At 40.4% G+C, this 15,187-nt stretch overlaps 1 protein-coding gene across 5 annotated transcripts in view; it reads left to right on the top strand.

Moving 5' to 3' along the window:
* The window catches only part of AOAH (acyloxyacyl hydrolase), a 69,129-nt gene that overhangs the window by 29,999 nt on the left and 23,943 nt on the right, over positions 1 to 15,187 (top strand). For 4 of the 5 annotated variants that reach the window (XM_031590457.2, XM_031590456.2, XM_090142297.1 and 1 more), the window contains exons 12-14: positions 229 to 323; positions 7,299 to 7,390; positions 9,749 to 9,831. In XM_031590457.2, coding sequence (XP_031446317.2) covers positions 229 to 323; positions 7,299 to 7,390; positions 9,749 to 9,831 — 270 coding nt within the window. Of the gene's footprint in view, positions 1 to 228; positions 2,978 to 7,298; positions 7,391 to 9,748; positions 9,832 to 15,187 lie in introns of those variants that run through there. The other variant, XM_090142298.1, reaches the window with a different exon arrangement.

Below are 15,187 nucleotides of genomic sequence, written 5' to 3'. Positions count from 1 at the left end.
TTTGTTTCATATTTTAGTGCTTTTCTGATCATTGTCAATGTGGGGGGATGACAGCGGTCTTCCCTATCCTCATGAGCAAGGCAGAATGGCGCACGTTCCTTTTCCTTTTGTGCAATCGTGTAGATGTTGCTCTGCAAGCCTTGCTCTCCATGCTCTGCCTTGTTACTCTATTAGGAGGGCTTTACGTGTTGGGAGCGTTTCATGCCATTAACCAAGTGCGTTAATTAGGTGCGGACTCCCAGGGGGTGGTGCTGCTGGGAGACTCGGCTGGAGCGCATTTCCACATCCCACCCGAGTGGATGACTGTCACGCAGATGTCCGCGGTGAGAAACTGCACCTGGCCTGCCAAAATCACTGCTTGCCTTCCCCCTCATCTGTGTTTTCCCTCATCTGTGGCGTACGTGTAATAGGACAGGGCATTCCAGTGCACAGATTCTGTAGCTTGTTGCACAGATACATCTGCAGGCACATAGGGATCACCAGGGGTTTGCAGTGGACTTGTCCTAAAGGAAACAGTTTCTGTAAAGAGTGTAGAGCATCACTAGCACACTGATATCTATCTTTAGGCAGCGTTTCCCATTTTTGAACAGCAATATAATTCACCCAGCTCTGAATTACACTGAGATTCAGCTTTTGCAGGTCACTAATTTGAATGAGGTAACAGGAAAAAGGATCGTCTAAGCAAGCAGTAATTAGAAGGGGGGAATAAATTCACAGGCATGCTCCTGTCCTTCATTGCTGTGTGCTTCCACAAGGTGATGCGGCTCCCTGGCGTATGTCATGTCCTCTGCACAGGGTGAGCAGATCTCCTCTATCCCTGCAGAACTCCCACTACTCCTCCACTGACCTCTGTGCAATATGAAAAATTTCTGGAGAACCAGCTTTGTCCCAAAACTTCTGCAGTTATGGTGTTTTTGTAGGTCTGAGAGTCCAATGCATTTTTCTCTCTTCTGCTCCCAGAGCTGGGCTGATTTAAACGTTGCCAATTAGCTGTTGTTTTTCTTTGTTAAACGTTTATGAGCAATTATTAGATGAATGACACTGATGACAAAGCTGATGATGAGCATAATAAATTAGCACTAATGGTAATTGAGATTATCTTGTCTAATAAAGATGGTAATAACACTGATGGTGATGATGATTCTGGCAGTAACGCTGGTGGCAGCGCTATGCAGGCAAGAACAGTTTTAGACTACGTCAGCATTTTGTTGTTACTGACATGAGGGTTTAGAAAGTATTTCTCTGCTAGCTGGATGGCATGCTGAGGCAGAAGTATCAAGGCCTAGTGCCGGAGTGCAGATGATGTTCAGGTTGCCTGTTGTTACTGTCTGATGTCTGTTGAGCAACTTGCATGGTCCTATCTACGTAAAGTAGAGAATCAATGTTCTCAGAGATGAACTCCAGCTCGGTGATGTGCTGGAAAGAGCAAGGGCTGATCGGAAAGGGAGGAATGGTTCTTCTCCCATAGAGTCGCTCATCGCCTCAAGTTGCACCAGGGGAGATTTAGACTGAAGATCAGGAAAAAATTATTCATGGAAGGGAGAGTTCAGGCACTGGAATGGGCTGTCCAGGGAGGTGGTGAAATCCCCATCTCTGGAGGTGTTTATGAGACATGGGTGTCGTGCTTAGGGATGTGGCTTAGTGGTGGAATTGGTAATGTTTTGAGATGGTTGGACCTGGTGATCTTATGGGTCTTTTCCAATGATTCCATTATTCTAAGTCAGAGCATGAGCCCTCCTGCACTGGGGGAATAAGGACAAATATATATTCACTCTGGCTTTTCATAGTCATTCCATTTAACCACAGTGTAGGAAATAAAAGAAATTAAGGGATTGCTCAAATTGGAGAAGCTAAATACAACTGTATTCAAGCATTTCTACTGAACAAACATACAACAGATACATTGATGCAGAGATGCAGAGTTCAGTGCTGTGAACTAACAAGTGTTTAAACACCAAAATGTTGTTTAATTAGCAGCTAACCCTAACGAAGGAAAGTGTCACCTGTGAACGAAATTACTAGTAAAAAAACATTTGGAGCTAATTCAGAATTTGATGCTGCTTCTCCCTCTTTGTTGCTGCCTATTCCTCTTTCTTGCCCTCTGCATCTTATTCTGCCTGTGTGTAGAAAGTCAATAGCAGCAACTTATCTTGCTTCGAGGTCAAGAAAGTGCAATATGCTTCTTGAGAAATAGTGTTACATCCTGTTGGTAAATGTCCTTCCTGTGTAGGTCTAATTAACAAACTGAAAAAGAAAGCAGTCATTTTGAGCTTCTAAAAGTTCTGGGTGTTTCTGCAAAGAGAGAAAAGAATAAAAACATGTACAGCTGCATGCTACCTGAGAACTTTGCAGAGGGATCTGACGAAGAAATGTCCCTCCCTTCCTCTCATCTTCCTTTCCTCCTCTTTCTTTCTCTCTCCCTCTTTCAAATGCAAAAATGAAAAGGTTAAAGCAGTAGGCCTTGTTTTTCCATTCCTGTAAAAACCAAAAGATAGCAGTGTGCTCTGCTGGTCACAGTATGCCTTTCATGGCCAACAGGCACTCATCCTTTCTTTGTGCTCCCTTCCTTGTGGAGAATTTCTGAGCACACCTAGGGCTGGTTCTGTGACTAGAGAGGGTGCAGTGGGTCTAAATCCTAATCTCACAGAACCATCCTTAATCTGGGACCACAGCAAGAAGAGCCTGACATCTGGGCTCTGCAAGGAGGGGACAGTGCATTTACTTCGTCTACCTGCTCCAATCTTAAGGCATTGCACTCTGATTCTGACAAAATTTCTTTGATAGGACGTGTTGGAAAATTAGTTGATCAAATGGTTTCTTTTGTAGTCAATAGTAGAGGGAGTTCAAAGCTTTAATTTCCATTTCAATGGTGATTCAGCCCTCTACATAGAATTCCAAGTAGGGCTTTTCCCCCCCCAAGAATTTTACTACTTTCCAAGGAAAACGTTATGTGCCTCTTAACCCAGATTCATGAAATTCAGTTTTTTATTACCTTACCAATTTTCTGTATTTTACATATTTATTTTATATGCTTTATATATTTAATGTATTTCATATTTATCCTTACGCGTGTTCACATACTCATGTGCAAGGGTAAAGTAAAATTCACACTTTAACAACTCTGTGGGCCCTCTTGTTAATCAGCACCACATCAGCAGCAGCTGTTAATTCCTGCTTTAGAGCTAATTATGTGGGGAAATAATTTTAGAGGAGAGGTGCTGAGAATTCAGTTAAGAGGCTCTGCAGATCTGGTGCTTTGTCTGATTTTGCTACCACGCAAAGGAGCAGCAAAGTTGAGTGAGGAAAGAATGAGAATATTAAAGAGAAATTTCTACACTGAAGTGGGCTCAGATTGTCATTTGGGTCATTGGATGACCAGCAGAAGGTGACCAGAAAATGAGCACCTGATTTGGACTGAATAGCTTTGGAATTCAGATCCTTGCTCTATCTTCTCAAAGGCTGCTGCTGGGAAGTTACTGTATGAGAAGATATTATATATTGGGCTTTGTATTTCTCCTTCTAGCTGAGAAGTTACCGTCATGTTTAGTGGATGTTCCTCCCAGTAAATTCATTGTGGAAATTGTCCATTGAAAGCTTCTGCTCAGATAAGCACATTATTCCTCCAGATTTGAAAATTAACAACAGCAAAGCAACAACATTAGGGCATTTGTTGTTATTTCAGTTTGGAGTTTTGCACCAATGTAATTATGCTGGGTCCCAAAACATGGCTGAAGTGCAGCAACTCTGAGAAAAGAATGCTGGAACACCCCTGAGGAGATACCTATCTGCACACAGCTCTGTTCTCAACCTGCCGTTGCTCTATTAAATCCCTAAACTCCCCAAGTAGAAGAATTACAGGAAGGGAATTATTCAGCTGTACAAAGGAGATGATTATTTTGGCTTCCTTCTTATCAACCGGTCTTAGGTCTGCCAGCCCTTTCTCCTTTCTTCAGCAAGAACTGAGCTGAACGTTCATTCCTTTGACGTTAAAATTCTGACACTAAAAACTAAGTGTAATGCAGTAGGCGTGCTTTTTATGAGGTTTAACAAAGCAGAAGAAATACTGTTGGTTTTGTCTGAGGTGGATGTTTTTTCGTGGAATTTTAATGTTCAAAACACTGGTGTGTCTAGCCATGGATATTGCACTCCTGCTGCTCTGTCCATCTGCTTGTAATTGACTTCCAAATAGCTACTAAATGCAGCATTTTTCTGTTATATGTCTGGGATAGGAGCTTACTTTTAAATCTCATTTCAGAAAACATTTTATCTGGAGATAAAAGCGCTATATTTATAAAGGAGCTGGAGTTATCCTCTCTAGGAAGATGAATTTAAAAGCTCTTGAATCTCTATTTCATGCTAAATAAAGACGAAAATAAATCCCTCATCTATCTATCTGTAATCCAGTAAATATCTATTTGCCCACAAATGCAATATCTTTGCATATCTCGTTTAAATAACAAGTTACTGTTTTATATTTCCAATGAAAATATAAAAAAAAAAAACCCCAACATTTCTTTACATTTGAGTTCAGGAACATTTATCCTTCTCACTTCTTTTTTTTTTTTTCAACCCCAATAGAAATAACAGCAATTTGGTCTGTGAAAATCTTATTCAAAACATGTTCTAGCTTCTCTGTAAATGTGGTGAGTTGCAGCCAAGTTTCTCCCAGCTAGCATTATAATTATTCAGATGCTGTATTCTGGAGAAATAACGTGATAATGTTTCTAATTTCACATTTATACCTCTTGCAATTTTGCATGCCATTCATGATTTATGAGAAGATGGGATGTTTCTTCCTCAGGAGCTCTAAGCTTATTTTCATAATAAGAACATTGTCTCAGGTACGTAGTGCTGTCAAGAGGAACTTAACACTGCTAAAATGACTATACAAACAAATACCTGATTTTCCTTCAGATAAAGGGGTACTTCAGTGCTTTCACAACTTCTGCCATTTCTAAATGGCTCTGTTATCATTAAGTTTCCGGTGCCCTTTTGTGGTCTGATTTTGAAAATATCTTGCCTTAGCAACACTGAGCATTCTTCCATTTCATCTGACTTTGTCCAGCATGGCTTGGTGTGTCTTTAGCATCAGCCATGGCTTTGCAGTGCAAAAGGAAGAGGAGGGTTTGGGGAGGTGTACCTCAAGCTAGAACACATCTAAGATGTGTAAAGTTTCCTTTGAATTGAGACCCATTTAGAGCGTTTGAGACTAAAATACAGCATTTGAAGCTAGCATGGAATAACTTTCTAATCATTCTCTGCTAAAATCTGGCACATAGGCTGAAGCATGGTTTCTCAGCCAGAATAGGCTGAGAGAATGGTATTTAAACAGGGCTGTGCTGAGAGGAGTTTTAAGCTAAAAGTCAACATAGATCCAACTCTACTGTTTGCATCTAACTCTACATTTGCATCTGAGACTAAGCAAAAGGCAGTCTGTTAGGCTGTGCTTTCCAAATTACAACTCTGCAAGTTCAAGGTCTAGCATTCATCTGAAATTAACCGCTCATCTCCACCTTTCAGTCCTGAAATATCTTCAAAAGTCTGGCTTAAATACTTTGCTGGAGCGGTGTCAATGCCAACCCTATCTACAGTTTTCAAATGCAGCTATAATTCTGGGCTCAAGTGTTCCTTTCCAGAGCAATTTTTGCAACTTAATTAGATTCTGGCTAATTCATATTTAAGCTAAGATTGCAGGGGGAAAACAGTTAAAAATTATTATGGGCTTTGTCCAATGAAAACATTATTCTGGAGTGATAGTATGAAAAAATGGTAGACTTGGTCACAGAAAAATAGATTTGTGCTCCGTATGCAGGTGTATGATGTGTCTGATACAAGACCAGATCTCTAACTTGTCCTATGTTAAGTTACTTCTTTCAATATTTCTGTTGTCTTCACAGCCAATCTACAGGGAGATAAATGCATCAAATGACTAAGTTGAGCTTAACCCCTTGATTAAATGTCTGCTTGCAAATAAAGCTATCACTTTTTAGGGAGAGAGGTTCAGAAGTTCCCTCCAGTCTTTAAAATAAGTACACGTATGCGTATAGATGCATATATGCAGCTACAGGCAAGAACACACATATATATGAGAGAAAAGCCACTGAAAGCTGTGAAGCCAGACCCGTTTTCACCTTGGTAACTAATGCAGAGCCACCATAAGTAGGTCAGATAGGCTGTTACATGCTTTGTGCTGGCATCTGCCATGCATTAGGCTGCATTGAGCTCGGCTTCAGGATTTCATCCCCCGTGCCCCCCTTTCTTGCCTCTCCTCCTCTTTTCCTCCCAGCCTCTTACATATAAAGCCCATAATCATATACTCAAGTAAAGCTCCTATTCACCTAAATGATAATTTTGTGGGAATAAAGGCTTTTTGAGACACCGAGAATTGCTTTCAGTTAATTCTGACCCTGTTGGAGAAAGAATTTCTGCCTGCTTGCTGTTGATAGCTGTGAGGGTTTAAGGAAAACCCTACGACTGATTTAAAAGAAAATTAAGCTAATAAATTAAACAGATTAAACTAGCCTGTAAGTTTTCTTATTTTATGTTTTGACCTTCTTTGGTTATTGCCATTTTCATCAACAGTTTTTTTCAGTTTGAGCACACTGAATTTATACATTTATCTTTGTGATCCCCAGTCTGGGACAAGCTGCGAATTTACTCCACATACTCATCCTTCTGCAGTAGCATAGTTTCTGGAGGCCATTTTTCTCTTTCACCACTTTTGCACTGTCACAAATCAAAAGGTAGGCAAACAGGGTACTTCATTTTGAGTGTGTGACCACACAGAGGCATTTGCAGAGGCAACCATTTTAAAAATAAATAAACTGGGGACAAAGACCAGCAAAAGTACAAGACATCTGCACTGTAGAGGTTTTTAGGGGCTGGATACTCATGCTGCTGGAGATTGCAAGGGAGCTTGGAGTGAGTTCAGCATCATCCTTGCCTTCCCATCCATCTGCTAGAGAGACTGTGGACAAAGCACTGCCACATCTTCCTTTGTCCAGGTGTACTCACCTTTGGAAAGGCAGCAAACAGCTGTTATTTTGGTTGTGTCCATCTGCAACGTGTGATGCAACTCACGAAGAGCTTTGGAATCCTCCAGAATCAAAGAATCTTGGTAGATGCAACTCAGACATCTCGGAATGCCCCTGCTTCTGCTTCTCCCTTCTCTGCCTCTTGGTATGTCCACTGTACGAGTCAGCTTCTTAAATAATTACCACTATAGCCATCATTGTAATTGCTGGGTTTTTTTTGTCTGTAAAGGTGAAATTAGGTTGATTTAAAAATTTATTTTTCAGAAATCGTTTGCTAATCTCCCGATGGCTTTCACCGATGAGCTTGACTGGCCCCAGTTCTCAGAGATCACTGGGTTCCTAAACTCCACCATTGGGTAAGCTAATGGACAGGGAGGAGAAGCCATAGTGAGCCTCGAAAGCAGTGCTTGGAAGAAAAGACAAAAAATGCTGGACAGATGGGTTTCTGAAATCAAGGTCACCCTCTAATCTGGCAACATTTTAAAAACCTTAAGTAAATGTACACTTCTCAGTAATCTAGCCCAGTCTTCCTGAAATTCTGTGTGCTTTTAGAGCTGATCAAATTATAGTTTGGAAGGAAAAAAGTAAAACGAAGAGGTTAAAAAATGAAATCTTGCTTTTTTGAAACTTCCAAAGCAGTGAGAAGGAAAAAATAGATAACAATAACAAAGATCAGTGTTTTTCTTTCTTTTTGCACCCGTTTCTCATGTTTTATTTTTGATCTTGAAACAATAGAATAAGTGATAACCTGTGGTTATTTTGATGGTATTCCTTTTTCTGTGGTTGGGGTGATCTTTTTTCCATCTGCTTTTTTTTTTTTGTTTTGTTTTCACAACTAGTAGACAGTAGCAAAAGAATAGTTTGGAAAATTATATGACTTCATTTGCTTTGTTGAATTTCTTCTTTTGAATGGGGAAGACTGCTGGGATAGATGGAGAAAAGAAGTCTTAAGTTTCAAACAGAAGGGCAGGAACACGAAGTACAAACATAATAAAAACACCTTGAAATGTCAGCATTTTGAAAAGTCGAGTTAAAAAAAAAAAAAAAGCATTTTCTTCAATCATCTTTCTGACCAGCATTGAGAAGCTCATGTCTCTTGCCAGAGTTGAAGGATATAATTCATCAGCAGTGCCTGGTTTTGCCTGGGTTCAGGATGTTTTTTAGTTTATATATCAAAGGTAGGTCATGAATCCAGTGAAAAGCCAAACCAAGAAGAAGCCAAGCCTACAGAGTCCTTCCACCAACAGAACTTATAAATTCTTTTCCAGGAAAAATCTCAGTTGTGCCATGCAGCTGTACTTTCTGCTTCTTTCTGCCTGTGCACAATCTGGGCTCCTTCAGCTACCAGCACAGCATACGTGTTTAAAGGTTCTGTATCACTTCACAAGCTCACAGAGAACATCTATGCAGCCTCTTCTTTCAGGGCTACCAGCAAAACCGGCCTTTACAAATCGATTACAACGTCTGGCTACTCAGTACTCAGCATTTAACTGGGTGGCAAAAGATCCGAATTTAGCAACAGACCAGAGCTTAGCACCGACCCTGGCATTGCCAGCAATAGGCCTTGGATCAGTGTTGAGTTTTCAGTCTGTTTTTTTAAATCTCTTCCATGCCCGGAAAGAAAAAAAGGACTGTTCAGGATTTCAATGCATTTTTCAGCTCAAAATCTCCCAACACGATGACTGAGTCTGCAGGAGACCAGCAGGCAATGTGCTGTGGAAGAGCACTGCTTCCAGAAAGGCTTCCATTCTCTCTAGGCCTGCAGAAATGGAGCCGCAAACCAATGTGGCCTAGGCCCAGCCTTCCCACCCCCTAATCAGTGAGGATCTACATCACTGATTAGCTGAGGAATGTCTGCCATAGCCAAGAAGTTTTCTTTGCTTCCCCTCATCCCCCCACTGCTATGTTGAAAGGCAGAGACCTCCTGCTTTCCTTGTGCAGCCAATTGCATGGTTAATGGTTGGTGTTATCAAGTGTGTCTATGTAGGTAGTTTCTTTTTATTGCTGATTTCAACACTTACTGTTGCTTTATGTCCTTCTGCATTCACCTAAATTGACTGTTCTTGAGCCGTGGTATTGCAATTACCTGAAAGCTTCAGTACCTAAGCTCAAATACAAGATCAACATCCCCAGTAACAATGGCCAGGTAACTGTGACTCACAGCATGGTGTTCTCATCAGCTTCTCTTGGGGTTGTTATCCTTTTCATTGCATTTTCATTTTTCTCAACAGTGCAGGAGAAAACTGATCAAAATCAAGGCAGAAGTGGTCAATCCACCTAAGATTTATGTCACTGGGAAATGAATGCCCTGCCAATATTTTTTCCTTTTTTTTCACTGTTCCACAGCAGACCACTGAAAAGCCAATTAGTAAGCAATCAACAGGATTGTTTTGATAAATAACGTATAACAAGTAGGTTCTTAAAGACCTTGCCTGAAAGATCAGGATAAAAGCATACAGAACGAACATTTCAAAGACACTCACCATTCATTTACAGCTTCTAAGAGAATATTCAGTCTTCCATTTTAGGCCATGTTCTTCAAAATGGTAGAATTTTATGACCACAAAAAAGAGAAATGGTAGAATCGACTTATATTTTCAGCTGGTGAACAGAGTTGTTCAGGGTCAAGAACGTACTTCTTTTTTATAACATTGGATGGGTTTTCACCCACATCATACGAGCCTAGCAGCTTACATATTCTTAATTTATTTCAGAGGCTGGACAGACTCTCTGTATCTACGTTTACGCAGGAGAAATCGCTGCAATCACCGAGACCTACAGAACATTTCCCAGAATGGTACGTTAAGATTTTTTAACCTTTAAAAAGAAATCCTGATGCTTGATGTGACTTTAATAAGCATCTTTCGAAAACTAAGAGAAAACCCTTCCTAATCACCTACATGTCTTGTGGAAAAATAGAGACCAGCACTTGTTCAACTCAGCATCCATCCTTGCTCACTTCTATCTGCACTTTTATGAAACACTTTGCTGATATTTTTTCTTTGTGTGGCCAGTTGAGTTACACCCATTTGACAATTTTGTTGTTGTTTTTTTAACTCGTGGGGCTATTAGTAAAGCTTCCAGTATTAGAGATGTATCTTCTACCCTGTTGTCTATTTCCATTAGAAGTTTAAGGAATGTGTAGTTTCAGAGCAACCTTTAAGGATGTAAATAAAACCTATTTAACTGTGTATTAAATGGCTAATGTTATACTATTAACAGTACTTTGAGGTCAAGTTGCATGCTTTAAGAGTAAAGGATAATGAGAAGAGTATTAATGCTATTTCACATGCGAAGACACGAAGTGATTTACAAGCCATCACAGACTATAGCAGAGCTGGGAATTAAACTCATCTGCCTCAGTTCCTGCATGGTACTGTTGCTCCTAGGCTGTTCTTACCTAATGTAGTGGTTAAATTCTGTAGGCAGCAATAATTTTTTCAGATATCCCTGCTGGAACTATGTTTTGAGTAAATCATCATTCTGTAAGCATTGTTACATGGTGTAATTTGTTGTTATTTTGCTTCTAAGGAGTCAAGGTGCCCTCCTAGTAAACAGTGTCTCAAGGGTGAAGTGCTGATTGCAGCTTAGGTAGAGAAAGAAAGAGTATGGACACTGGAAGCAAGTTCAGGCAATGTGGGAGTACTACAAAGATGCTGTTTGCTATTGCAGGAGGAGGTACGTGCTATGGTAATCTCAATTAGAGTTGAGGCTGGCCAGTAGTGTGAGAGACAACTAAAAGGGCTTTTTAGAATATGTTAACAGGGAAAGAAGGACCAAAGATAACATTATTCTGTTACTTGATGAGGATGGTCACCTCGTGAATAGGGATGCAGACAAAGCAGAGATGTATAATTCTTTGTCTTCAACACTGATGGTGGGATCTGACATCATGACTGCAGTAACGCAGGCTGCAGCCAACCCTGAAATTACATTGGACTTGCTGCTGCATCTGGATGGGGCCTGATAGGATTTATTTCAGCATAATCAAAGAGCTGGTTGATGTCATTGTGAGACCTTTCTCAAGTATTTTTCAATAGTCTTGGAAACCTGGAAAAGTCTCAGTTGACTGGAAGCTGATAAACATCCCAATTTTCAAAAGGGACAAGAAAAAGAGGTCCTGATAATTACAGGCCTGACGGTTTCACTCCAGTGCCTGCTAAAATTATATTTCTACAATTATTATTCTGGGAGTTACTGAAAAACACCTGAAAAGAAATGACATCATTGGTCACAGCCAACATGGGTTCATGATGGGAAAGTCCTGTTTAATGAAGTGAATCTCCTTTTATGACAAGGTTGCCCATCTATTTGACCAAGGGAAGCCAGTAGATGTAATCTTTTTGGATTTCAGTTAAGCTTTTGAAAATGCTTCTCACAGTATCTTTCCAGACAAAGCATCCAGAGTAAGAGTAGACTAAACGTAATGCAGTGGGTGAACAATTGGCTGACAGATCAGGCTCAAAGGGTCATAGTGAAGTTACATCAGGCTGGTGTCCAGGCTCTATGAGATTTCCCAGGGCTCCATTTTAGTGTTTTAATCTGGACGCAGAACTCGAGTGTTATTTAAGTTTACAGGTGATACTGATCTGGGAGGAGCTGTCGACTCCTTCAAGGGAACAGTTTGATGTTAAAACACCTCAGCAAAGATTAAAAGGGATTACTGTTCTGGCTGTGAATTCTTTAAGGTATAAAAATCACAAGGAGAGAAGAATGGTTTAAGCTAAATGACATTTCTGGTACAAGAGCACGGGTTTTCATTAGTTATACCTTTGTTTGTACTGGGAACTTTAAAAATGGTCACTAGCTAAGAGCAAAAATCTTGACTGGCCTTCAAAACAGAAGAGTGGGGGTGAAAAGAGACTATGAGTTGCTTCAAAATGGAGTTTGATTATATCTGTTATGATCAAATTATATTATATTTGTGCTATCTTGAAGGGACAAGGCAATCTCCCTTTGAAATTAAGGTTTATTATGTTAGCTGTTTTGCGTTGGGCTAAATGATTTTCCCAGCAGTATGTTTAAAAGATACTTGATTATTCTGCTATTATCACATTCTGTTTGCATTGTATTTAATTAATTTTAGTGCTTCAGAAATCCAGCTGCAGAAATGAGGGAAAAAATTGTTCTCCTTGGGTGGATAATTTAGTTTAAGGGATATTTCCCCTCACTGACCTAAGTCCTGATGGCCATACGTGAGGAGCACTGCTGTCCCTAATACTATCTAGAAACTTGCTAAATGCTAAATGCCCCCAACCCCAACAGCCAGTTGTCTCACTGGGTGGAATAAGTTTCTCAACAGGCAGCATGAGACAAGGCTCCACTTCAAAATTCAGCTGGGCTTTTCCCTTGGAGAAGTTCCCTTTGGATGCCAGCACCTTTGTCACTGGCAATGCCTCTGTATGCTTTCCTACTTCTTGATGCACGTGGGATGTTTCAGAGACTTTGGGTCTTTTTGGCTGTGTTTTTGGTGTCATGGTTGCTTACAGGTACTCCTGACCTACTCACCTGGCATTTGTAGTTGGTGGCATTCATGGTCACTGTCCCTCAGATAACTTTTTGGGCGAAGAAATAAAAAAAGGCCAAATTAGAGGAGGCCAACCGTTCTCATTTATATCCAGTTAACCTCAGTGTCTGATAACCTATCACCTTTTCCTCTATTTGAGTTAATAGATGTGCCTTCCTTTCTTCTATCTTCCCAATTCCCTCACAAACTTAAAAAAAATAATTAAAAAAGAGATCTCGTTGTATGCACCATTCCTTTTCATACTTCTCTTTCTCATACTTACACTGCAGACTCCTACATGATACAAAAGGAGAGGAGCCTGTGACAAGGCAAAAGGATGTGAAGAAAATTGAGAAGGGAATTTAAAAAGGAGAAAAATTAGAAAAGCGATAGAAAAATCCCAGGGGATCTTCCCTTGGTATCTTCTCTTAATCATCACATCGAACACAATATTGTAAAAGGTTTGCTCTTCTTGCCTTGTTCAGCATAATAGTTTCACAGAATGTGAGGATTTCCATTGGCACTGCTGGTATCAGTGAAAATAAAACTGACCACCAGCCTGACTGAGCGCCAGGTGGGAGAACTTATCCTTCCTCCAAAAACAGTGCTGCCCTAGAGAGATGTAATGAAAGAGAGAAGTTCTGGAGTTGTGGGCCAACTGTGGATGCACAGCAACCAGTTCGCACTCCTAATCAATGTTCTCCATCAACATTTTAATTTCTTTATTCATCCTTTTCAGTATGATTTTGGTGTCTTGACTTCTGGCATCTTCACACGTGCTTGCAGTCCATAGGTTATTTCTGGGTTTTGACTGACTAAGGTTAATCCTAAGATGTGAGAATTGGGTCTGGAAGCTCAGATATGGAGTTGGAATGTGTCCCAGCACATGTAGAAACCCCTTTGATAGAAGCATCCTGTTCTGTACAATAATTTGCTCAAATATTCCAAAGTAACACTAAGTAAACATGGAGAAAGTGAACACCCTCATTTCTAAAGAATCTCTAAATAATTACAGAACAATTCTGTGATTCTCATCCATGTTTTCCATTGGACATTGTACACTGTTAAAGATCATGGTTATATTGTGTATTACTTTGCCACTCATAGTCTGATCTGTCTCTTTGGGATTTTTGCCTCTGATGAGAAAAAATCAGCCATGTTAACACATGCCATGGCTCTCTGAGCAATCAAGAACCAGGTGCCTCACGGTGGCTTTGAAACCAGTTTAGAAAGAATAATGGTTTTGTGGGGTTTCCAGATTTTGGCTCTTAGAAATTCTACTGTGTTCACAGTTCACTTGGGGAAAATCAGAAACTATTTTTCTTTTACACTATTGCATTTCTAATTGCATTCACAGCATAAGGGAGCAAAAGATAAGAAAGCAGAAGCCTTTCTTAGCCATGCAGCACTTTTAGTGCTATCTGGACCCAGACTCTATCTGTGCAGGTCCACACTGCACATTGTCAGCCATACAAGGGCTTGAGCAAGCAAACCAAGAAAAGCACGCCTTAGGAGAATTTCAAGGCTTGTGAAACTTGGGGTTGTGGAAGTAAAACCAACCCTGACTCCTCATCAAAAGTGCCACCAGTCTGAAAATGTTTGGAAAGCTACTAAGGGGAGGTGAGGAGAGGTTCAGGAGGAGACGGCAGTCATTCTGCAGTGCAAGGGTAGCAGAAGTTCAAATAATTGTTCTGCCTGATCTCTTTCTTCTCTCTTGAATGTTTGCATCAGAAATTGCATCCTACCTAGATCATATAAACTTCCTTAATAACTCAGTTTACCCATAAGAAAATGCTCCCCATGAAAGCCCTTCATTTTCTCAGTCTTTTGACTTGATTTATAACTGCGCTATCGCTGAGCTGCTTTTCACTATTTACTCTCATGGAGGTAGCACCTACCCAAGATGAGCCTCTTAGCTTTTGCAAATACGTCTTTAATTTCCAGAGATCCCAATTAATTTATTTGCACTAGCAGTGTAGCCTCAGTTCAGGGAGTCATGTGGCGGAGTGGCTTAACAGAGAGATGCTGAATTCTTGCTGAAAGGATATTAAGCAGAAAAAAACCAGACAGCTAGTGTTTTTTCTGTTCCAAGCCATGTTTTCTAAGGATTGTGTGGAGCTCTTATTCTGCTGAAAAGGGCTTCTCAACAGGAGAAGTGGATTTTGCTTGGACTAGCAACCCTCAAGAGAGACACAGCAGAGAGAGACATTCATTTTTAGCCTGGAAGAACTGGATTATTTAAAACATAAAGGATTTTGTGATATATGCAGTTGGCGATAGTAACAAAGGCACTTCTATTCAAATGCAAAGTGTATTATTGCTACCTTAGGGGTTTATCTCTTAGATCTTTTCACAACACCAGTCCAGCGGAGATTTAATGATGTTCTGCCCACAACTTTCCACCCGCAAACCACAGGAGGACCGGATTTGCTCCTCAAAGCAAGCTTCAAGGCAGTATGCGGAAAAAAGGAGAGAGCAGGGAGGAGCTGAGCAGAGTGTAATACAAGAAGTGGGAGAAAAGAGGAGAGAAAGTGAAAATATGACAAAATAAAAGCAAGTACAATGCATAGGGCCTTCTCTTCTGAAGTTCATGATCCTGAATCATGCAGTGGATGAGCTGCTTGCTCTCAGTCCCGTCCAATCCTGA

The sequence above is a fragment of the Phasianus colchicus genome, chromosome 6 (assembly GCF_987193195.1).
Source record: "Phasianus colchicus chromosome 6, bPhaCol1.hap1.1, whole genome shotgun sequence".
Classification (NCBI taxonomy): domain Eukaryota; kingdom Metazoa; phylum Chordata; class Aves; order Galliformes; family Phasianidae; genus Phasianus; species Phasianus colchicus.
The sequence above is the reverse complement of the archived record's forward strand: the minus strand, read 5'-3'. Positions and strand labels throughout refer to the sequence as shown.